Raw genomic sequence first — 23340 nt, 5'->3', positions numbered from 1 at the left:
GGGTCTTGGAATGTATCCCCCATGGAGAAGGCGGTGGATACGTTCTCATATTCATCACGTATAGAAAAATACTCAAACTATTATTGTTACAATTTTAAAAATTAGATACAAACACCTATAGAGAAAAAATACTTTCACGTAATTTTAAAACTAGAAGAATGCTTTATTTTCAGTATTTTATTTTAAAAGCATGGTTTCTATCAGAGCAGCTAGTGTTTCTTATTTGTATAAGAAAACACAAATATTTCATAACCGATGAAGGCATAAAATTTGTAATTTAGCTCATAGTTCTTTGACATGTGATTTGGAAAAGGCCTTCACAATTTTATGCCCCCTTATCCTTTAATAACCTGAGGATATTTCTTATGTACACATAAAATGTCATCAAGTAATTCTTATATTGAGTAAGACTGGCAGGTCAGCAAACATTCAAATATATTTGAAAGATCATTATGCTTTTGCTATGATTATTTTAAATGGACAATGATACTTTACCTTAAAAATTTCAATTGAGATTCTAGGACTTCAGTCTTTTCTTCATAAGTAAGTTTCAGCCTCTCCTTTAAAAAACAAAAAATGTACATTTTCTCTATGTCCCGTGCTTTACAAACAAGATTTCATTATTCATATTAAACTCAATTTTTTTTCCTTTTACCCAGGAGGAAAATTTAAAAAAATTAAAAAACATTTTCCCTAGTCCACCCCAAATTTTGTATTTTATTGACTATATACCTGCAAAGAACTATCGAGTCATAAAATGGGTAACACTGCCACCCCCCCAATTTTTTTTTTGAAAAATGCATTCATCAGGTCTTACTTTTAAAAGTGTGACTGAGAATGAATAAATAAATAAACAAAAGGGTGACTCTGGGAAAAGCCGATTATAACCTGTAAGGTCTGTGAGGGCAAGGATCAGATCTTACTAGAATCCCCCACTGTGATTGCTGCATATAGACATACAATAAATGTGTGTTGGATGAATGATAAAAGCAAAGTTATGAATCACAATAAATGACAGACCAAACTAATATCCTGGCTACAAGGGTCTGTTGGTGTCCCACTATTCTCTTGTTCAGCAAACATTTTTAGGGGTACCCTAAGATGAAGACGCCTTTAACCTTAAGGAGCTAATCACCTAGTACAGAATAGAAAACACATGGATGGGGGTGCCTGGGTGGCTCAGTAGGTTGAGCATCTGACTTTTGATTTTGGCTCAGGTAATGATCCCAGGATCAGTAGATCGAGCCCCGTGTCAGGGTCCGTGCTGAGCATGGAGCCTGCTTAAGATTCTTCCTTTCTTCGTTCCTTCTTTTCTTTTCTTTCTTTCTTTTCTTTCTTTCTCTCTCTCCCTCTGCCCTTCCCCCACTCATGCATGCTCATACTCTCTCTCTAAAAAATATAAATTAAAAACAAGAAAAAGAAAAACACATGGACAATTTCAATTATACATAATTCACTCCAGTGAGGCATATAGAAGGTAAACGGATATCACAGAGGTGGGAACTTGTAATTCAGCTTAAGAGGGGTAGAGAAGACTTCATGGAGGAAGTGCTAACACTTAAAGGATTAATTTCCAACAGAGCAAAAGGCACAGAGAGAAAACATGCTGAATATTTGGGTGGTAAGCAGATCTGTATCCCTACAAATAAAATGCAAGGTGGAAGAATGGATAGAGATGGGTGGAACAGGTGAGAATGTGCCACGAGGAGAATAAATACGCAAGACCTTTACCCAGACAACTCGTGTAGTCTCCATGTAGTAGAGGCATTGGGTGGACACTGAAAACTCTATCAGATTTGATTCTTAAGTCACTCTGAAGTGTGGGAAAACAAAGACCAATGAGGAAGTGCATTACAATTACATCAGGAAGAGATATACACACAAACAAGAGTAATCACACAGTAAGAAGAGAAAAGAAAGAATTTAGTATGGAGCTATATAAAAACTGAAATTGACAGAATTTTATAACTGAATAGATAACTGGGGAGAAAAATAACATTAAAAATGATCCTGGGGGGTGGGGAGCCTGGGTGGCTCAGTCAGTTAAGTGTCCAACTCTCGGTTTTGGCTCAGGTCATGATCTCATGGTTTTGTGAGTTCAAAACCATCGAGCTCCATGCTGACAGTGGGGAGCCTGTTTGGGATTCTCAATCTCTCTCTCTCTCTCTCTCTGCCCATCCCCCACTTGCACTCTCTGTCTCTCTCAAAATAAATAAAATAACTTTTCAAAAAAGAAAAAAACTGTAAAAGGTTATTGACAAAAATTAAAGATGTCCTATATAAATAGAGTAATACATAAGTTTAATGGATTAGATGATATAATATCATAAAGATATCTTTTCTCCCAAGTGACTTATAGCTTAAAGACAATCTCAATCAAGGGATACCTGGGTGGCTCAGTCGGTTAAGCATCTGACTTCAGCTCAGGTCATGACCTTGCCATTCCTGAGTTCAAGCCCCATGTCGGGCTCTGTGCTGCCAGCTCAGAGCCTGGAGCCCACTTTGGATTCTGTGTCTCCCTCTCTCTTTACCTACCCCCAGCTTGCACTCTGTCTGTCTCTCTCTCAAAGATAAATAAACATTAAAAAAAATTTTTAAGTAGACAATCTCAATCAAAACCTCATAATGGCTTTTCGGACTTTGACAAATTAATTCTAAAATGTATTTGGAAGTAAAAAAGGCCAGAAGTAAGACATTTTTGGGGACAAAGTACAACGTTGGAAGATGTGGTAAGTAGTCTAATAGGTAGATATACCTACCCTAACAGATAGAGAGCTGTAACAATCAAGAGAGGAGAGGATGGTTGTAGCACAAAGAACAAGGAAGTAAAAAACAGAGCCCAGACATCTATGTACACCTGATTTATGACAAAGATTCAGACAAAGGACTGTCTTTCAACAAGTGGTTAATGTGTGTGTGTGTGTGTGTGTGTGTAGACAACTATATGGGAAAACAGCAAAAGGTGATCCCCTACACACTACATCAAATACAAAACTAAATTGCAGGTAGATTGAGATTTAAATGTTAAAAGCAAGACTATAAAGTTTCCAGAAGAAAATCTTAGAGAAGTTCCTCATGATCTGGGGCAGGGATACATTTTTTTTTAATTGTCTATAAGAAACTCACCTTATTTTTTATTTTTATTTTTAAATTTACATCCAAGTTAGTTAGCATATAGTGCAACAAGGATTTCAGGAGTAGATCCCTTAATGCCCCTTACCCATTTAGCCCACCCCCCCTCCCACAACCCCTCCAGGAACCCTCAGTTTGTTCTCCATATTTAAGAGTCTCTCATGCTTTGTCCCCCTCCCTGTTTTTATATTATTTTTCCTTCCCTTCCCTTGTGTCCACCTGTTTTGTGTCTTAAACTCCTCATATGAGTGAAGTCATATGGTATTTGTCTTTCTCTAATTTCGCTTAGCATAATACACTCTAGTTCCAGCCACATAGTTACAAATGAAAAGATTTCATTCTTTTAAATAGGACACAGAAAGCACTAAACAATAAAGGGGATGACATTAAAATTAAGAAATTTTAGTCATGAAGGAAGGAATGAAAAAAATAGAAAGCAAGAGAAAGAAATAAAACTATCAAGACAATTATAAGGCAAGCCACAGAGTGGGAAAATATATTTACAACAGATAGAACCAACAAAGGGCTTGTATCCAGAATACATAAAGAAGTTCAAAAAAACAATGTCAGATAACTCAAAATAATGAGTAGGTATTGAACATGCACCTCACAAGAGGAGCACACCAATAAGTACATGAAAACTATTCAATCTCATGTGTAATCAGGGAAATGCAGATGAAAACCACAAGGACATAGCACTACAAGCCCACCAGAAAAACTGACAATACAACGTGTTGGGGGGATATGGAGCAAAGGCATCATTCCTATGCTGCTGTAGAAGTGTAAAATGATAAAAAAAAAACCACCCCAAAGCTCAACTTAACCACTCAGTTTGAACAGCTATATACCCCTAAGACCAATAATTCCACTCCAAGATATACACCTGACATAAATGTGTGCCACGTATGCCAATAGACCAATCTTAAAGAATGTTCAGGGATGCCTTGAGTGGCTCAGCCGGTTGAACATCTGACTTTTGATTTTGGCTCAAGTCATGACGCCATGATTGTGGGGTCGAGCCCCGCCTCCAGCTCCGTGATGAGTGTGAAGCCTGCTTAAGATTCTCTCTCTCTCTCTCTCTCTCTCTCTCTCTCTCTCTCCCTCTCCTGCCCCTCTCTTGCTTGCACACACTCTCTCTAATAAAAAATTTTAAATAAGTAAGATTTTCTTTCTCTCCCCCTCTGTCCCTCTCCTGCTCATACTCTCTCTCTCTCTCACTCTCCCTCTCTCTAAAATAGATAGATGGAGGGGCGCCTGGGTGGCTCAGTCGGTTGAGCATCCGACTTCAGCTCAGGTCATGATCTCGCGGTCCGTGAGTTCGAGCCCCGCATCGGGCTTTGTGCTAACAGCTCAGAGCCTGGAGCCTGTTTCGGATTCTGTGTCTCCTTCTCTCTCTGACCCTCCCCCATTCATGCTCTGTCTCTCTCTGTCTCAAAAATAAATAAATGTTAAAAAAAAAATTAAAAAAAAATAAATAAAATATGGATGTATAGATAGAAATAAGGAAAGAAAGAAAGGAAAGAAAGGAAAGAAAGAAAGAAAGAAAGAAAGAAAGAAAGAAAGAAAGAAAGAAAGAAAGAAAGAAAGAGTTAGTCCATAGCAGCAACATTTACAATAGCCCCAAACTGGAAACAACACAAAAACCCATCAACTGAGGAATGGATAAATGAATTGTAGTGTATTTACACAGTAGACCCACCCTGAAAATGAACAAATGTCTGCCACATGCAACAATGTGTATGAATCTAACAAACATAATGTCAAACAAAATAAGTCAGACACAAAAAATCATATACTGTGTGACCCAATTTTTACAGTGTTTAAAAAATCAGGTAGACATCAACTATAGTGTCCAGAGATCTTGCTTCGGCAATTTTCATAAAAGTCAAGATAGTGATTAGCTCTAAGGGAATGAGGGGGCAGTGACTAGGAGGGGGCACAGAGAGAGAGGGTGCTCATTAGAACAAAATCATGAAGCTGCACATTTTTGTTTTGTGCACTGTTAAAATTTTTATCTATTTATTTTGAAAGAGAGAGAGAGAGTGTGCAAGGAGGGGAGGAGCAGAGAGAGAGAGAGAGATAGAGAGAGAGATAGAGAGAGAATCCCAAGCTGTGAGCACATAGCCCAACATGGGGCTCAGTCCCACAAACCGTGAGATTGTGACCTGGGCCAAAATCGAGAGTCAGATGTTTAACCAACTGAGCTACCCAGACGTCCCTGTTTTGTGCATTTTTCTGAGCGTATGTTAAATTGGGCCATTAGACAAGTAAAGGGGGATGACACGAGCATTATACGTATCATAATTAGAATGCTGCCACAAGATTGAGGAAGAGGAGGACTGATTGGTGCAGGTCATTGATGACCTTGAAAAGAACAAGTTGAGGCCAACGTGAGGTATCGGCTCAACCGACGCATGTTAAAGAGACAGTGGGAGGGGAGACGTGGTGACATGAATGTGGACAACTGTTTGGGAAGGTGTTGGTATGCAGGGGAGCAATCGTTGAGTGATAGTTCGAAGGGAGCACAGGGTCCAGAGAGTATATTTTGTACTTGCTTCAAGATGGGAGCTAGTAGAGCACATGTTCTGCTGAGAAAAACCCAGTGAAGAGGGAGGAAAGATGCAAGAGCAAGAGGAGACCAGCACAAGAGCAAAACCCTGGGAAACAGCGAGGAGGATCAGGACACAGGGCACACAGACGTGGGGACTGCAGTTTGCCACAGACTGGATAACCAACGAATTTATAGCAATTGTAAACACGACACTAAGAGGAGATGTAAGAGAGACATTAATTCTTTTTTTTAAGTTTATGCATTTATTTTGAGAGAGAGAGAGTGCAAGTACTCACATGCATGAGCGGGGGAGGGACGGAAAGAGAGGGAGACAGAGAATTCCAAGCAGGCTCCGCACTGTCAGCACAGAGATCAACAATGGGGCTTGATCCCACGAACCGTGAGATCATGACCTGAGCTGAAATCAAGTGAGACACACAACCGACTGAGCCACCTAGGTGCCCCAAGAGAGAAACGAATTTAATGTGGGAGAAGGAGGAGTGGAAGTGTGTAATCAAGGAAGGAAGAACGGGAGGGGGCATCTGAACACAGCCTTGTAGGCAGGAAGTATTTCGGTGGGCAGAAGTTAAGAAGGAAAGTTTAGGTCAGGATATCTGCATAAACCACAGCCAGTGATGCAAACAGAAATGGAAGTGGGTAGGGGCACCTGGGTGGCTCAGTCAGTTAAGTGTCTGACTTCAGCTCAGGTCATGATCTCACAACTCTGTGCCAGGCTCTGTGCTCACAGCTCGGAGCCTGGAGCCTGCTTCAGATTCTGTGTCTCCCTCTCTCTCTCCCCCTCCCCCGTCATGCTCTCTCTCTCTCTTTCTCTCTCTCCCCCAAAACTAAATAAATATTAAAAAAAAATTTTTTTTAAATAAATGGAAGTGGGTAATAAGTTTATGACGTAGTAAGTAGTGAGGGGTCTGTATGTTTGGGAGACTGACAGAAATGAGTCCAGAAAGGTAGCTTGAACCAAACTGTGGACAGCTTGGAAGATGGGTCTTTATCTTGTGGGCATTAAATAGTTATCATAGATTATTCAGCTGGGAAGAAAATACAATTTACGTAATCTTTCATTTTGTTTAAAAAAAAAAAAAGAACTCTTTCCAAAATAGTAGAATAAAGCTTGGGTTAGGGGCTGAGAAAGGAGAGGGAGTTTAGAGCCATATGAGCCTTCAGAATACTCTAACAATAATACCTAGAGACGATAATGAGAGCTGAACTATATAATCCATCCTATCTCCCCCTGGAGTCCTCCATTTACAGTGTCATTTTTACATTTTCATCATCATTGATCAATTCTGCACATCAAATTTAATGCAAATAAGATTTCAAGCAATAGGAAAAAGAAAGGCCTGTTACAACATCAAAAGATTTGAAAGTATCATTTGATCTGAAAATAAAATTATTTGAGACTCTGGGAAGTGAGGACATTCAAAACCAGCTACGTATATGAGGGGATTTAGAAAGCCTTCCCCGGGAAGATACATGCTCGGGCCTGCGAAGACCTTAAGCTTTCACTCCAGCTGATCTCTAGGCTGAGAGCAAGCCCAGCTACACGCTGAAGGAAGGAATGCCCCAGCACAGAACCAATCCACAAAGACTGGCAGAGGTGGCTCTTCTTTCTGGGCTTCCTAGGCGTGTGTGGTTTTGGTGGTTGTTGGCTTACTTGTTTTAGCTCCTGGCATTCACGGAAATCTATCAAACATTAGTGGAACATGAGCTAACGAAACAGAGTTCAGCGATCACACACAACAAGGAACAGTCTACAAAATTAAATTGGAAAAGTCTCGAAACAAAAAGACAATACAACCTTCAACAATAAAAGAAGCAGAAAACCATGGGGAAAATGGGGGATTGGATTTCCAGAGTTATCACAATATAACAGTTCATTCCAATGTCCAGTTTTCAACCACAAAAAAAAAAAAAAAATCAAAAGCATACAAAGAAGCAGGAAAATATGACCTACTCAGAGGCATAGAATAAATAAATAATAAACAAACAAACAAACAAATAAATCTACAGAAACCACCCTTAAAAAAATCTACAGGCACCAGGCCTACTAGAAAAATAATTTAAAACAATAATCTTAAATACGCCCAAAGAGCTAAAAGGAAACATGGCCAATGTCCAAAAAACTACAAGAAGTAAGGAAGACAGTGTACACCTGAAACTAATATAACACTTTGTGCCGACTAACTGGAATGAAAATAAAACCTTTAAAAAAGTAAGAAAACAAAGTATAAAGGGAACCAAACAAAAATCCCAGAGCTATCGGAAGGTACGATAACCAAAATGAAAAATTCACGAAAGGTATGGAAGGGCACATGTGAGCAGCAGAACAAAGAATCAGAAAACTTGAAGACAGGACAGACGAAATGATGGAGTCTGAGGAGCAGAAAGAAAAAAGAGTGAAGAATTACCATAGGATCCAACAATTCCATTTCTGGTTATATACCCAAGGGAAATGAAAGTCGGGGCAAAAACAGATACTTGTATACTGATGTTCAGCTTCATTCACAAGACCCAAAAGGTGATAACAAACTAAACTTTAATCAACAAATGAATGGATAAACAAAGTGTGGTATAGACATAAATGGAATATGACTCACCCTGAAAAAGGAAATTCTGCTACATGATACAGCGCCGATGAACCCTGAAAACATGCTCGATGAAACATGCCAGACACAAAAGAACCAATATTGTTTGATTCTGCATATGTCAGGTACCTAGACTAGGCAAATTCATAAAGACAGAAAGTAGAAGAGGTTGCCAGGGGTTAGGAGAGAGGAGAATGGAAGTTTTATTTAATGGGTACATAGTTTTTTGATTTTTTGTTTTTTATTTTTTATTTATTTATTCTGAGAGAGACAGAGAAAGCATGAGTCAGGGCGGGACAGAGAGAGAGAGAGAGAGACAGAGAGAGAGAGCAAGAGAGAGAGAGAGAAAGGATCCCAAACAGATTCCTCAATGCCAGCACAGAGCCCAACTTAGGACTCGAATTCACGAAACCACAAGATCATGACCTGAGCGGAAACCAAGTGTCGGATGTTTAACCGACTGAGCCACCCCAGGTGTCCCAACGGTTTTTGTTTGGGATGATAAAAATTCTTGAAATGGATAGTGTTTATGGCTGTACAACATTGTCATTGTATTTAATGCAAATGAGTTGTACACTTAAATTGTTAAATGGTAAATTTTAAAATGGTTAAAGTGTTAAGCTTATGTTATACATATTTACCACAATATAGTACAAAAGAGAAAAGCACTCAAAATCTCACCAGTTCCGGTTTCAGTTTTTCGGCTTCCCCAGCAGATGCACCTATGACAATATCCGCGTTGCCGTGGGAGAATCGTCTCTTGGCAGCTTCACCCACCCCAGAATCTTCACCTGTTGTAATCCAAGAATTCTGCATGTTTCCCTAAAATAAAATGTACCAGTAATTACAATCGGCATTTTAACTTTAAATCAACATGCATGCTTTACAAATGGAATACTGATTCGCATCTGTGATGAAAGGGGTAAAAAAGCATATGCTTCTAAACTGCAAATCAAGAATGAATTTGAAGTGTGGGCCCATGAGGGTCATACTGCACAGGTGGTACAAGGTCAAATTCCTACAGGCGCAGGCAATAACATAAATGAGCAAGGAGGGCTGGATGCCAGTGCTTCAACAAATGAACTTCTCTCTTATTTCTCTGAAGACATACTTTCTCTTTTTTACATTTATTTATTTTTGGGAGAGAAAGTATGTGTGTGTGGGGGGGGGGGGGGTGGGAAGGGAGGGAGCCAGAGGATCCGAAGCAGGATCTGTGCTAACAGCAGACAGCCGGATGTGGGGCCCAAATTCAGGAACAGTGAGCCCATGACCTGAGTCAAATTCAGGCACTTAACTGACTGAGCCAACCAGGCGCCCCTGGAGACATATATTCTTAAAACACAGGGCCCTCTCTTGTTTTCATTTTCCACATTTCCTAAAGCCATGACTAATAATAGTGCTAATACCTACGGTGTTTACTATGTGCCAGACTCGGTTTATGTGATTCACATATATCAACTCATTTAATCACTACAACCACCCTAGGAGGTGAGTTTATTGTTATCTCCAATTTATAGAAAAGGAAATTGAGTGACACTGAGTAACTTGTAAGAGTCACAAAGGTAGAAGTGGCTAATAAGCGGCAGAGCTGGGATCTGAACCCCGGGCAATCTAATTCCCTAGTCCACACCCTGAACGACGATGCTCTCCTGCCCTTCCAGAAAAATATTTATCTTCAACAAAAAAAAACAATGCATGCAGATAAACAGAACTGACATGCAGCCTGCATGCCAGGGACTCACCAAGAATTGGTAGGGACCATTGCAAACCATCTAAAACATGCAGCCACTACTCAGTTCCAGGCAATTGCTGCCATGTGTGAATGCGAAGTTAAGTTACAAAAACAATCTTTTGAGTTTTTAAGAGATTAAACCGGGTATCTGGCTTTTCAGCTAAAACATTGTTAAACACTGGTTCATAGCTCGTCAAACAAAACATGCCTACAGACTGAATTTGTTGCTGCCACTGTGTTTGCCACCTCTGTTACCCTCTCAACATTCAACGAAATATGCAGCCCAAAGATCTGGGTAATTTATATGTACCACAAGGACGGAAATACAAATGTAACTCAATGAATAATTATGGAACTCTTGCTAAGGGCCAAAGAAGCACTCACAAGAGAGGACAGGTCCGAAACCCAGAACTATACTGCGGTGTCGTATCATGCTAGAAAGAGATAGTATTCCGAGAGCCTCCTCCACATTCTTCTGGAAGTTCAGTTTAATGCAAACGCCTGTGTATGATACCTCCTATGTTCAGGCAGTGTGCTAAGGAGCTTGGAGGGTAAAAACGAGCCAGACCAATCTTATCCTCAAGGCAAAAACCCTAAGCAGATAATTTCAGTTTAATATGGTATGTGCTAAGCCAGAGGTGTGCATGGGTGACTATGCCAAAACAGACGAGGGACACTAAGAACAACCAGAGATTCAAGGAAGGTTTTCTGGAGGTGTTGACACTGGCATGATATCTTGGGTGAGAAAGAGAGAGCTAGATAGGAAGAGCATGCCAGGAAAAACACATCATGGGGAAAATCACAGAAGTGTGAATAAGTATGGTGCCTCCGAGAGATTCAGGCTATCTGAAATGACTAGAGATTGAAGCAACCCAAAACAATGGATGTTCAAAATGTCAAGCCTCTGAGGCAAATAAGGGTCTGGGAAGCATGGTATAACAAGTTTGAATTTGATTTGGTAGGTAAGGACAAATCTTTCAATATTTGACTGAGTGCATTCAAAGCTGCATTAGAGAACTATCTAATTTCCTGTGGAGAAATTGGAGAAAGCACATAGACCACAGATTGCTGGCTTATGGTATAAAATACTGTCATTCTTTGGAAAGCAGTGCTAGTCTAATTGACACTTTGTCCTTTCACAGATAACATTTAAAAACCTGAATGGCATTTGACCAAAGTTTTAAAAATTTAGTTAGCATTTACATCCCTGAAGATCACTGAAAACCTCTGATTTCTTAATTGAGGGGAGGGGTGGTAGTGGGGAGAATGAAATAGACAGAAAAAGAAATGGCTCAGAAATGTTCTGCTTTAAAAAAAAATCTCCTAGATCTTTTAATGAGTATACATGCCAAAATTTCTTTTTTTTTCTTTTTTAATATATGAAATTTATTGTCAAATTGGTTTCCATACAACACCCAGTGCTCATCCCAAAAGGTGCCCTCCTCAATACCCATCACCTACCCTCCCCTTCCTCCCACCCCCTATCAACCCTCAGTTTGTTCTCAGTTTTTAAGAGTCTCTTATGCTTTGTACATGCCAAAATTTCTAATAAATAGCATATTTTAATATTATTATAATTTTTGGAACTCTTGAGAAAAGCTCTCCATGAAAAGAAATTTCATAGGAAAAAAAGATGAAAAATAAAGATAGAAATGAAATAGCCCTTGAACAGTTTTAGTTTTTAAAAAATAAACTGTTTGTTCCTTCAACTACTAGGTCATAAAATAGACTAAAATCTAAAAGTCATGTAGGCTACCATCCAAGTCCAAGGCTAAAATTAAGGAACAATAAAGAGGACGTTCTTCTCTTCTGGGGAGAATCTTCTATGCAATGGCAAACAAAGATGGTTTGGTTCAATATTGACAAGCTATTCTTAACCTATGCAGGACAGTATGACATTAGACTAGGTAGATGGATCTAGGGAGTCAGACAGTCTGATATTTGAGTCTTCACTTTGCCATTTTCTAGCTGTGTGTGTGTGTGTGACATTCGTAGAGTTGCTTTATTTACTTAACTGCTATATACCTTAATTTACTCATCTGAAAATAGATATAACACCTGCCTTCTTTGCCTACTACAAGCCTGAAATAATTTAATGTAAACAAAGTGCTGGATATAGTGCCTGCTACATCATAACCATGTAGTGATCAATAAATGTCAATTATTACTATCTATTTTAATTATTTTTCAAAAGAAAGTATTAAGAATACTGAAAACCTATACTCAAATCTTCCAATAGCTTTGGCAAGATCTACTGTCAATATGGTAATAGATTCAGTAAAAAGCATTCAGAAAAAAAAGATAATCTCTCTTGGTGTGTTTATATTTAAGATATTCTAAAAAGTGTCATTTTACGTTAAAATTCTGAATAAAAAGAGTTAAGATGGCAGCATAGTATGAGGATCTTGAGCTTGTGTCCTCCCAGAAAAACTGCTAGATCAACACCAAACCATTTTGGACACCTAGGAAATTAAACTGAGGATGAACATGACAATCTGCATAATTTGAGCGAGAGATCTAGGCAGGTATATGGTGTAGAGAGGTGAATTGGGAGAGAGAAAAGCCGTGGCACCACAGAGATTAGGGAGCCATTTTCACAGATAGAGGACAGAGAGAGAAGGGGGAGACAGTGCAGTGTGTTGGAATCATGCAAGAAAAGCATTTCTCCTGAAAGTAGCTAAAGGGAGAGACAGAGAGAGAGAGAGAGTGAAAACACTCACAGGGAACTGGACAAGAAGAAATTTGTTTCCCAAAACCACTGACAGGGAAAAAGGAGAGGGTTTCAACACCAACAGTTTTCTATAAATAGTGGAGTACAGAGGTGCCTGGGTGGCTCAGTCGGTTAAGCATCCGACTTTGGCTCAGATCAGGATCTCACAGTCTGAGGGTTTGAACCCTGTGATGGACTCTGTGCTGACAGCTCAGAGCCTGGAGCCTGCTTTGGATTCTGTCTCTCTCTCTCTCTCTCTCTCTCTCTGCCCTTCCTCTGCTCACACTATATCTCAAAAATAAATAAACATTAAAAAAAAAAACCCACACACACAGCGGAGTGCAGAATCTGAAGTTTCAGAGCTCAGTGCCCAGTAGTGCTCTGGTAAGGAAGCAGGGTGAATCCCCAAGGAGCGGGTAGTGTGGTCTAAGGGGTCCATGTGCCACACAGGGAGAGAGGGTTCCACTACTTGGAGTGCATTTGGTAGAGGCAATATGGCCTCTCCACAGGCAAAAGTCTCAGCAGGCCCCAGAGAGCTGCCATGTTTACTGATATCAGAACAAAGACACTAGCTAAGGGCAACAAACCCTGGCAATAGCTATGTGTTGGGATTTACCATAAACTTTGAGCCTCTGCTGCTGTGTGGTCTCCTGCAAATGTTTTTTGGGACAATCAATACCTGGCAATTGTTCAGCAAGACCCTCTCCCAGAGGATCAGCATGGGTCTGAGCCACGTGGGTCTCTGAAGTGTAGGGTTTTGAAACGCAGCCCCATCTGAGATAAAACTCTGGAGGGAGGTGCCACCTGGCAAGAGAGCAGCTTGGATAGGAGAGTAAAGGTGGGGAGAGGATGGAAGCCTGAGACGAAAGAGGAGTGATTGATCACACACCTGTGAAGGTGCAAAATTCTCACTATAGAGATTAGACAGTGGGGTGAAGCCATTTTCACCCCCAGCTGAACTGCAGTGATCAACCCCAGTGAGCTAAGCAGTACCATAAAATGGAGAACGGAGCTGTTACAATCCCTACCCACCTGCACTCTCCAGGCACATCTCCACTAGGGCAAGTTGGCCTGAGAAACAGCAGTAGGCCCCTCCCCCAGAAGACCAGAAAAAACCCTTTCCATCCACTTAGTCTAAAGATCACAGTGTACCGCAAAGTTTCAGTTCTAGGGGAAACTGGATCTATCTCTATTTGGGTTGTTTCTTATTTGCTTGTTCATTTTCTTTGCTTATGTTTTTGATTATGTTGTGGAGTTTGGGGGTTTTTTTCTTTCTTAGATACAGAAAGAACCATTAAAAAAAAATTTTAATGTTTATTTTTGAGAGAGAGAAAGACAGACCACAAACAGGGGAAGGGCAGAGAGAGATGGAGACACAGAATCTGAAGCAGGATCCAGGCTCTGAGCTGTCAGTACAGAGCCCAACACAGGGCTCGAACTCACAAATGGTGAAATCATGACCTGAGCCAAAGTCGGATGCTTAACTGACTGAGCTACCCAGGCACCTCAAGAGCAAAATTTGTATTCTATTTTATTTTTTATTTTATTTTATTCTATTCTATTTTATTATTTAATTTTTTATTTTTAATTTCTTTTTCTTTTACTTTTTTTCCTTTTCTCTTTTTTCTCTTTTCTATCAAACTTTTCTCAGGAAGCACACGAAACACACCTAGATTATAGCTTCCTTTATTTGATTTTTTGTTTTGTTTTAATTGTTTAATTTAAATTTTTTTTTCTCTTCCTCCAAAATGACAAGATGGAGGAATTCACCCTAAAAGAAGGAACAGGTTAAATGATGGCTAGGGATTTAATCAACACAGATATAAGTAATATGTCTGAACTAGAATTTAAAACCACAATTATAAGAATGCTAGCTGGGGTTGAAAAGAGCATAGAGCACACCAGAAAATCCCTTTTTGTAGGAATAAAAGATCTAAAACCTAGTCAGGCCAAGATTAAAAATGCTATACTGAGATGGAATTTTGAATGATGCCATGATGGTGAGGATGGATGAAGCAGAGCAGTGAATCAATGATATAGAAGATAATTATGGAAAATAATGAAGCTGAAAAAAAGAGGGAAACAAAGACAAAAGATCACAATACAAGACTTAGAAAACTCAGCTACTTATTAAAGAGGAATTACATTTGTATCATAGGAGTCCCAGAAGATGAAAAGAGAGAAGAAGGGAAAGAAGGTTTATATGAACAAATTATAGCTGAAAACTTTGCTATCTGGGAAGGATAAAGACACCAAAATCCAGGAAGCACAAAGAACTCCCATGAAATTTAATAAAAGCCAACCAACATATCATAGTAAAACTCACAAAATACACGGTCAAGAAAGAATCATGAAAGCAGCAAGGGAAAAATAAGTCCTTAACCTTCAAGGGAAGACAGATCAGGTTTACAGAAGATTTGTCCACAGAAACTTGGCAGGCCAGAAAGGAGTGGCAGGATATATTCATCAAGCTGAATGGGAAAAATATGCAGCCAAGAATTCTTTATCCAACAAGGATGTCATTCAGAATGGAAGGAGAGATAAAGAGTTTCCCAGACAAACAAAAACTAAAGGAGTTCATGACCACTAAACCAGCCCTGCAAGAAACTTTAAGGGGAACTCTTTGAGTGGAGAGGAAAAAAAAAAAGAAGACCAAATCCACAAAGACTACAAAGGATCAGAAAACATCACTAGAAACACCAACTCTACAGGTAACATGATGGCGCTGAATTCATATCTTTCAAAAATCACTCTGAGTATAAATAGACTAAATGTTCCAATTAAAAGACACAGTGTATCAAAATGGATTAAAAATAAAACACAAGACCCATCTACATGATCCCCACAAAAGACTCATTTTAGACCTAAAAACAACTGCAGATTGAAATTGAGGGGAGTGAGAACCATCTCATGCTAATGGACATCAAAAGAAAGCCAGAGTAGCCATACTTATTATCAGACAAACTAAATTTTAAAACAAAGACTGTAACAAAAGATGAAGAAGGGTATTATATAATAATAATTAAGGGGTCTCTCTACCAAGAAGATCTAATAATTGTAAATATGTATGCTCCCAACTTGAGAGGACCCAAATATATAAATCAATTCCTCACAAACATAAAGAAACTCATTGATAATAATACAATGATACTAGGGCCTTTTAACACCCCACTTACAACAGTGGACAGATCATCTAAGCAAAAAATCAACAAGGAAACAATGGCATTGAATGACACACTGGACCAGATGTACTCAACAGAAATATTTGGAACATCCTAAAGCAGAACTCATATTCTTCTCAAGTGCACATGGAACATTCTCCAGAATAGATCACATACTGGGACACAAATCAGGCCTCAGCAAGTACAAAAAGATCGAGATCATACCAAGCATATTTTCAGACCACAACGCTATGAAATTTTAAGTCAACCACAAGAAAAAATGTGGAGAGACCACGAATACTTGGAGATTAAAGAACACCCTACTAAAGAATGAATGGGTTAACCAAGAAATTAAAGAGAAAATTAAAAACTACATGGAAGCCAATGAAAATGAAAACACTACAGTTCAAACCTTTCGGGATGCAGCAAAGGCAGTCATAAGAGGAAAGTATATAGTAATCCAGGACTACCTAAAGAAGGAAGAAATGTCTCAAAAACAGAACTTGACCTTATACCTAAAGGAGCTGGGGGAAAAAAAAGCACAGCAAATAAACCCAAAAACAGCAGAAGAAGGGAAATAATAAAGATTAGAAAAGAAATCAATGATATCGAAATCAAAAAAACCATAGGACAGATCAACAAAACTAGGAGTTGGTTCTTTGAAAGAATTAACAAAATTAAATACCCCCTAGCCAGACTTACCAAAAAGAAAAAGGAAAAGACTGAAATAAATAAAATCACAAATGAGAGAGATCACAACCAACACTGCAGAAATACAAACAGTCATAAGAGAATATTATGAGCAATTATATACCAACAAATTGGCAATCTAGAAGAAATAGAAAAATTCCCAGGAATATATAAACTACCAAAATTGAAACAAGGAAGAAATAGAAAACTTGAACAGACACATAACCAGTAAAGAAACTGAATCAGCTGGGGCGCCTGGGTGGCTCAGTCGGCTGAGCGTCCGACTTCAGCTCAGGTCACGATCTCGCGGTCCGGGAGTTCGAGCCCCGCGTCAGGCTCTGGGCTGATGGCTCAGAGCCTGGAGCCTGCTTCTGATTCTGTGTCTCCCTCTCTCTCTGCCCCTCCCCCGTTCATGCTCTGTCTCTCTCTGTCCCAAAAAGAAATAAAAGTTAAAAAAAAAAAAACAAAAAAAAAACTGAATCAGTAATCAAAACCTCCCAACAAACAAGAATCCAGGGCCTGATGACTTCCCAGGGGAATTCTACCAAACATTTAAGGAAGAATTAATACCTATTCTTTTGAAACTGTTCCAAAAAACAGAAATGGAAAGAACCAAATTCACTCTATGAGGCCAGCATTACCTTGATTCCAAAAAAGACAACCCCACTAAAAAGGAGAATGACAGACCAATTTCCCTGATGAACATGGATGAAAAATTCTCAACCAGATACAAGCAAATTGAATCCAACAATACATTAAAAGAATTATTCACCATGATCAAGTGGGATTTATTCCTGGACTGCAGGACTGGTTCAATACCCACAAATCAATCAATGTGATATACTACATTAATAAAAGAAAGGATAAAGGGGCACCTGGGTGGTTCAGTCTGTTAAGTGTCTGACTTAGGCTCAGGTCATGATCTCACAGTTTGTGGGTTCAAGCCTCGTGTTGGGCTCTGTGCTGACAGCTTCAAGCCTTGAGCCTGCTACAGATTCTGTGTCTGCCTCTCTCTCTCTCTCTCTCTCTCTGCCTCTCCCCTGTTTATGCACTTGCTCACTCTCTTTCAAAAATATATAAACAAACATTTTAAAAAATAAATAATAAAAGAAAGGATAAGAACCACATGATCCTCTCAATACATGCAAAAAAAGCATTTGACAAAATACAGCATCCTTTCTTGATAAAAACCCTCAAGAAAGTAGGGAGAGAAGGAGCATACCTCAACATCATAAAGTGCATATACAAAATACCTATAGCTAATATCATCTTCAATGGGGAAAAACTGAGAGCTTTCCCCCTAAGGTCAGGAATAAGACAGGGATGTCCACTCTCACCACTGTTTTTCAACATAATACTGGAAGCCCTAGCCTCAGCAATCAGATAACAACAACAAAAAATAAAAGGCATACAGACTGGCAAGGAAGTAATCAAACTTTCACTGTACAGATGATACTCTACATGGAAAACCTGAAAAACTCCACCAAAAATCTACTAGAACTGACATATGAATTCAGCACAATCTCAGGATATAAAATCAACTTTGAGAAATCTGTTGCATTTCTATATACCAATAATGAAGCAGCAGAAAGAGAAATCAAGGAATTGATCTCATTTACAATTGCACCAAAACCTATTAGATACTTAGGAATAAACCTAACCAAAGAAGTGAATATCTGAATGCTGAAAACTATGGAACGTTTCTTAAAGAAATTGAAGAAGACACAAAGAAATGGAAAAACATTCCATGCTTATGGATTAGGAGAACAAAAATGTCTGTATTATCCAAAGCATTCTACACATTCAATGCAATCCATATCAAAATAACATCAGCATTCTTCACAGAGCTAGAACACAATTCTAAAATTTGTATGGAACCAGAAAAGACCCCAAATAGCCAAAGCAATCCTGAAAATGAAAACTAATTCCAGACTTCAAGGTGTACTACAAAGCTGTAATCATCAAGAAAGTATGGTACTGGCACAAAAACAGACACTTAGGTCAATGGAACAGAATAGAGAACCCAGAAATGGACCCACAGATGTATGGCCACCTAATCTTTGGCAAAGCAGGAAAGAGTATCCAATGGAAAAAAGACAGTTTCATCAGCAAATGGGAAAACTGGACAGTTACATGCAGATGAAACCTAGACCACTTTCTTATACGATATGCAAAACTAAACTCAAAATGGATGAAAGACCTAAATGTAAGACAGGAAGCCATCGAAGTCCTTGAGGAGAAAACAGGCAGCTACTTCTCTGACCTCAGCTGCAGCAACTTCTCACTAGACACATCTCCAGAGGCAAGGGAAACAAAAACAAAAATGAACAATTAGGACCTCATCAAGACAGAAAGGTTCTATAGAGCAAAGGAAACAATCAACAAAACTGAAAGGCAGCCTGTGAAATGGGACAACATATTTGCAAATGACATATCAGATAAAGGGTTGGTATCCAAAATCTATAAAGAACTTATCAAACTCAACACCCAAAAAAAAAAAAAAAATTAATAGTAATCCAGTGAAGAAATGGGCAAAAGACATGAATAGATACCTCTCCAAAGAAGACATCTAGATGGCTAACAGACACATGAAAAGATGCTCAACGTCATTCATCATCAGGGAAATACAGATCAAAACCACAATGAGCTACCACCTGACACCTGTCAGAATGGCTAACATTAACAACCCAGGCAACAACAGATGTTGGCAAGGATGCGGAGAAAGAGAATCTCTTTTGCACTGCTGGTGGGAATGCAAACTGGTGCAGCCACTCTGGAAAACAGTGCAGAGTTGCCTCAAAAAATTAAAACTAGAACTATCCTACGACCCAGCAATTACACTACTACATATCTATCCAATGAATACAAAAATGCTGATTTGAAGGGGCACATGCAACCCAACGTTTATAGCAGCACTATCAACAACAGCCAAATTATTGAGAGTCCAAAAGCCCATTGACTCATGAATGGATAAAGAAGATGTTGTGTATATATACAATGGAATATTACTCTGCAATCAAAAAGAATGAAATCTTGCTATTTGCAACAATGTGGATGGATCTAGAGTGTATTATGCTAAGAGAGATAAGTCAGACAAAGACAAATATCACATGATTTCACTCATCGGTGGATTTAAGAAACACAACAGATGAACATAAGGGAAGGGAAGGTAAAATAAGATAAAACCAGAGAGGGAGGCAAACCATAAGAATCTTTTTTTTTAAGTTTATTCATTTTGAGAGAGAGAGAGAGAGAGAGAGAGCGAGCGAGCATGAATTGGGGAGGGGCAGAGAGAGAGGGAGAGAGAGAATCCCAAGCAGGCTCTGTGCTGTCAGCATGGGCCTGACATGGGACTCAATCCCACAAACCATGAGTTCATGACCTGAGCTGAAACCAAGAGTTGGACACTTAACCGACTGAGTCACCCAGGCACCCAACCATAAGAAACTGTTAAATACAGAGAACAAACTGAGGGTTGCTGGAGGGGAGGTAGGTGGCAGGATGGAACAAATGGGTGACGGGCATTAACGAGGGCACTTGCTGGGATGAGGACTGGGTGTTGAAAGGGCGGGCCTACGCCAGCTGACTCCATCTTGTTCTGTGTCCTTCACCTAGACCAGCCTCCTCCCCTTGAGTAACCTCCCGCTCACCCATTCAAACTTCCTGATCAAAACATGCCCAGTGACCTTCGTAACAGGACTCCGACCCTTCCCCAGCCAATCAGCTGAGGCCACAGCCATTACCTCACCAACTGCCCCTAGACCCCTATAAAACCTTTGTCCTTTTGAAACTCGCTCTCTCTCCCCGGTATCTCACCGCTGCGTCGGTGCAGGTAGGGGATTGAGCTCGAGCTAGCTCGAATAAAGGGTCTTTTGCTTTTGCATCTGACTCGGCTCCCTAGTGGTCTTTCTGGGCATAACAGGTGTTATATGTAAATGATCAATCACTAAATTCTACTCCTGAAACCAATACTACACTACATGTTAACTAACTTGAATTTAAATTTAAAAACCCCTCTGAATTATAGCACCATGCTTATGTTGCTGAAATGCCTCATTTCACCTATGCAAGCAAAAAGCAGTAAGCAGTGGGGGTAGGGGTGCCTGGTTGGTTGAGTTGGTTGAAAATCTGACTCTTGGTTTTGGCTCAGATCCTGATCCGAGGGTTGTGGGATCGAGCCCTACGTGAGGCTCTGCACTGAGTGTGGAGCCTACTTAGGACTCTCTCTGTCTCTATCTTTCTCTCTCTCTCCCCGCTTTGCCCCTCTCCCCAGCCTGAGCCCTCTCTCTCTTAAAAAAAAAAAAAAACCAGTACGGGTTGTAATTCTATATCTACAAAGTAACAGACGACCAACGTTAAAACAGACATCAAGGTCTCCTGACATATCTGCAACAATAATTTTGATCGTCTGCATTATATTTTAGTTCGTGTGAATGTTAAAACATAACTCTCGACAGCTGTGTTTTTTTTCCATAATTAAGGCTGCAATTGACTTCAGCTAGTTTCCTTTGTTCATGTAGCAAAGCATGTTGCACTTTTACCATTGTCTCCTTCCCCTTTGGTGTTACTCCCTTCTCTGCCCTCTGCTTCACTTGTCTGCCTGATTTCCTTTCTCACTTCACTTCCCCCTTCTTCCACTTCCTTGCCACTGTATAAATACTGAAGACTATGAATAATCAAGTAGCTGTTTGCTAAGTGACTGCATATTGGGAAGAAAACCAAAAGAATGTACTAATTTTTTAAAATGACTGAATTCTAAGTACTTTTTATATGGCTATATCACCTTAAATTGACATTGAATAAGCAATTAAGATGGAACTTTTAAGTACTAATATTGATAATAAATAATATAACATAATAATATAAATATTAAGAAAAAGCCTTCCAGGGAAGGGAAAACAGCTCACCGCGAACTGAAATGTGCTGCAGAAAAATAACCTGAAACACTGATCAGCCCACTTTGCCATTCAGATTTAACACAATCAGCTGCCTCTAAATAGTAAATTCTAACACAGACCTCAAGGATTGCAAATGAAACATCAGGTCAGGAAAATTTAAAAAACTTCAAGGTCAAAAATTAGAGGACACCTAGGTAAAACATTAAGACACGCGTGTCTTTTTCTTAACAGGACGGATGTGCTAATGATGACTAAGCCAAAATCCACTGTAAAGCTGCAGCGGGCAAGTGTTAAAACTTCCCCATGGAACCCTGACTTTGTTTCAAAAAGCAGAACAAGCTGTGATTAACTGTGTCCTACAGCAAAAGCGTAAGTAAAAATTTTAAGGTGACAGTACCTCTGAAAAGTCATAAGGAGATACTGAGTTTAAACACTACTTAAGTATCATCACAAGAATTTTGTGTCCTAGAATTATAGAGATCCTCGAATCCACTGTTCTGCAAAATATGGCACATTCATCTTTGTGACTCAAGGTCTCAACCCAGACCGACTGCATCAGACTCTCAGGGGATGGCACTCAGGAATCTGCACGGTCAACAAATATCTCAAGTGATTGTCACTCACGTGAAAGATTAAGAACTGCTAATATAGCTGAATCCCCTCCATTTGCCAATAGACAGAGGAACATGAGGTTAAGCCATGTTGGAAAACCCTGTAAAATCACTCGCTAACCCGCTTGTTAGGGAAAATGGGAAGACTAACATGCTGATCCCTGGACCCTCGGGCCAGGGTTCCTTCTGCTCCTCCATTCTGCCAATCAGACTGATCAGAATTCAGAGCACGATTGGAACCCTTAGGGAAATACAACAGAAATCCAAGCTCCAGTTATACAGTTTCTGGATTTAACAGAGTGCCTCCTATGTAATGCACTTCCTGCTTCACCCTGCTGTTTCCATATGGAAAAAACATCAACGGTGTGCTCAGGGAGGAAACCAGTGTGGATATGAGGCATTGCTACATCATTTCATTTGAGGATTCATCCCACCACGGCGAATCTTAATTTTTGAGGCCCAAGCGAGCAACAGCAGAGTACATGTGCCAAATTTCAAGTGGAGGATTTCAGCAGTTCAGAGGCTGGTCAGGGAGGGTAGGAAGGAACGTTCAAACTAAAATATAATTTATGGTTTAAAAACAATGCTCACAGATGCATCCAGAAGTGTTTGTTCCCTCATTGCTTCCTCTTGTCTTTGAGATTTCAGCTCTTGTTGGAGACTTTCATTTTCAAGCACAACTACTTGTACCCTGTTTTTCATTCCAGAGAGTTCCTCCTGTAAAAAGCAGAAACAAATAGCAAATGCATTAAGCATTTTTAAGCACTGTTAATTGCTGTTTACTAAATGATCCAACATGCTATAAAGCATGGAAAACTTATGCTCTCTATCCATTTTCTGAATTATTATATTTAGAGAAATAAAGCAACTCAAACACTAGCTAACAAACAAACAAACAAACAAAACAAGAGGCTAGGGAATACAGTAGAGGGTCTGCTAATGGCCGTATTACAGAAATGTGTGATTTCTGACAATTTTTTTGTAGGCTTAAGAAAGACTATAATTAAAGGGATTATCTAAAAGACTTTTAAGAATAAGGTAGACTGCTGAAAAATAAGATATATTATTATTCATGCTCAAATGCTAATAACTTGTTGAACCCCAGAGTGATTAAATAGATAACAGGACTCTGAGACAGAAAGGCATGGAAAGTTGGAATAGTTATCCATGAATTGGTAGCCAGATGAAGGGAAATTATGAGTGACATAGTTTGGCAGAGAGTTCTTTAAGAGAGCTTCCTTAGCCTGGTGAG

The 23340-nt window shown here is 39.5% G+C and overlaps 1 protein-coding gene across 21 annotated transcripts in view; it reads right to left on the bottom strand.

Annotated features, from left to right (window-relative positions):
* SDCCAG8 (SHH signaling and ciliogenesis regulator SDCCAG8) overlaps window positions 1–23340 on the bottom strand; it is a 246837-nt gene that overhangs the window by 196976 nt on the left and 26521 nt on the right. For all 21 annotated transcript variants that reach the window (XR_008293144.1, XR_008293145.1, XR_008293146.1 and 18 more), the window contains exons 5-7: window positions 22680–22805; window positions 8968–9108; window positions 496–560 (exon numbers count right to left, since the gene is read on the bottom strand). Coding sequence is in view for 18 of the 21 variants with exons in the window: in XM_053209297.1 (XP_053065272.1) it covers window positions 496–560; window positions 8968–9108; window positions 22680–22805 (332 nt within the window). In the remaining 3 variants the exon portion in view is untranslated. The remainder of the gene's footprint in view (window positions 1–495; window positions 561–8967; window positions 9109–22679; window positions 22806–23340) is intronic.

This window comes from Acinonyx jubatus, chromosome E4 (genome assembly GCF_027475565.1).
Source record: "Acinonyx jubatus isolate Ajub_Pintada_27869175 chromosome E4, VMU_Ajub_asm_v1.0, whole genome shotgun sequence".
Lineage (NCBI taxonomy): Eukaryota > Metazoa > Chordata > Mammalia > Carnivora > Felidae > Acinonyx > Acinonyx jubatus.
This window is presented reverse-complemented; position numbering and strand designations above follow the sequence as displayed.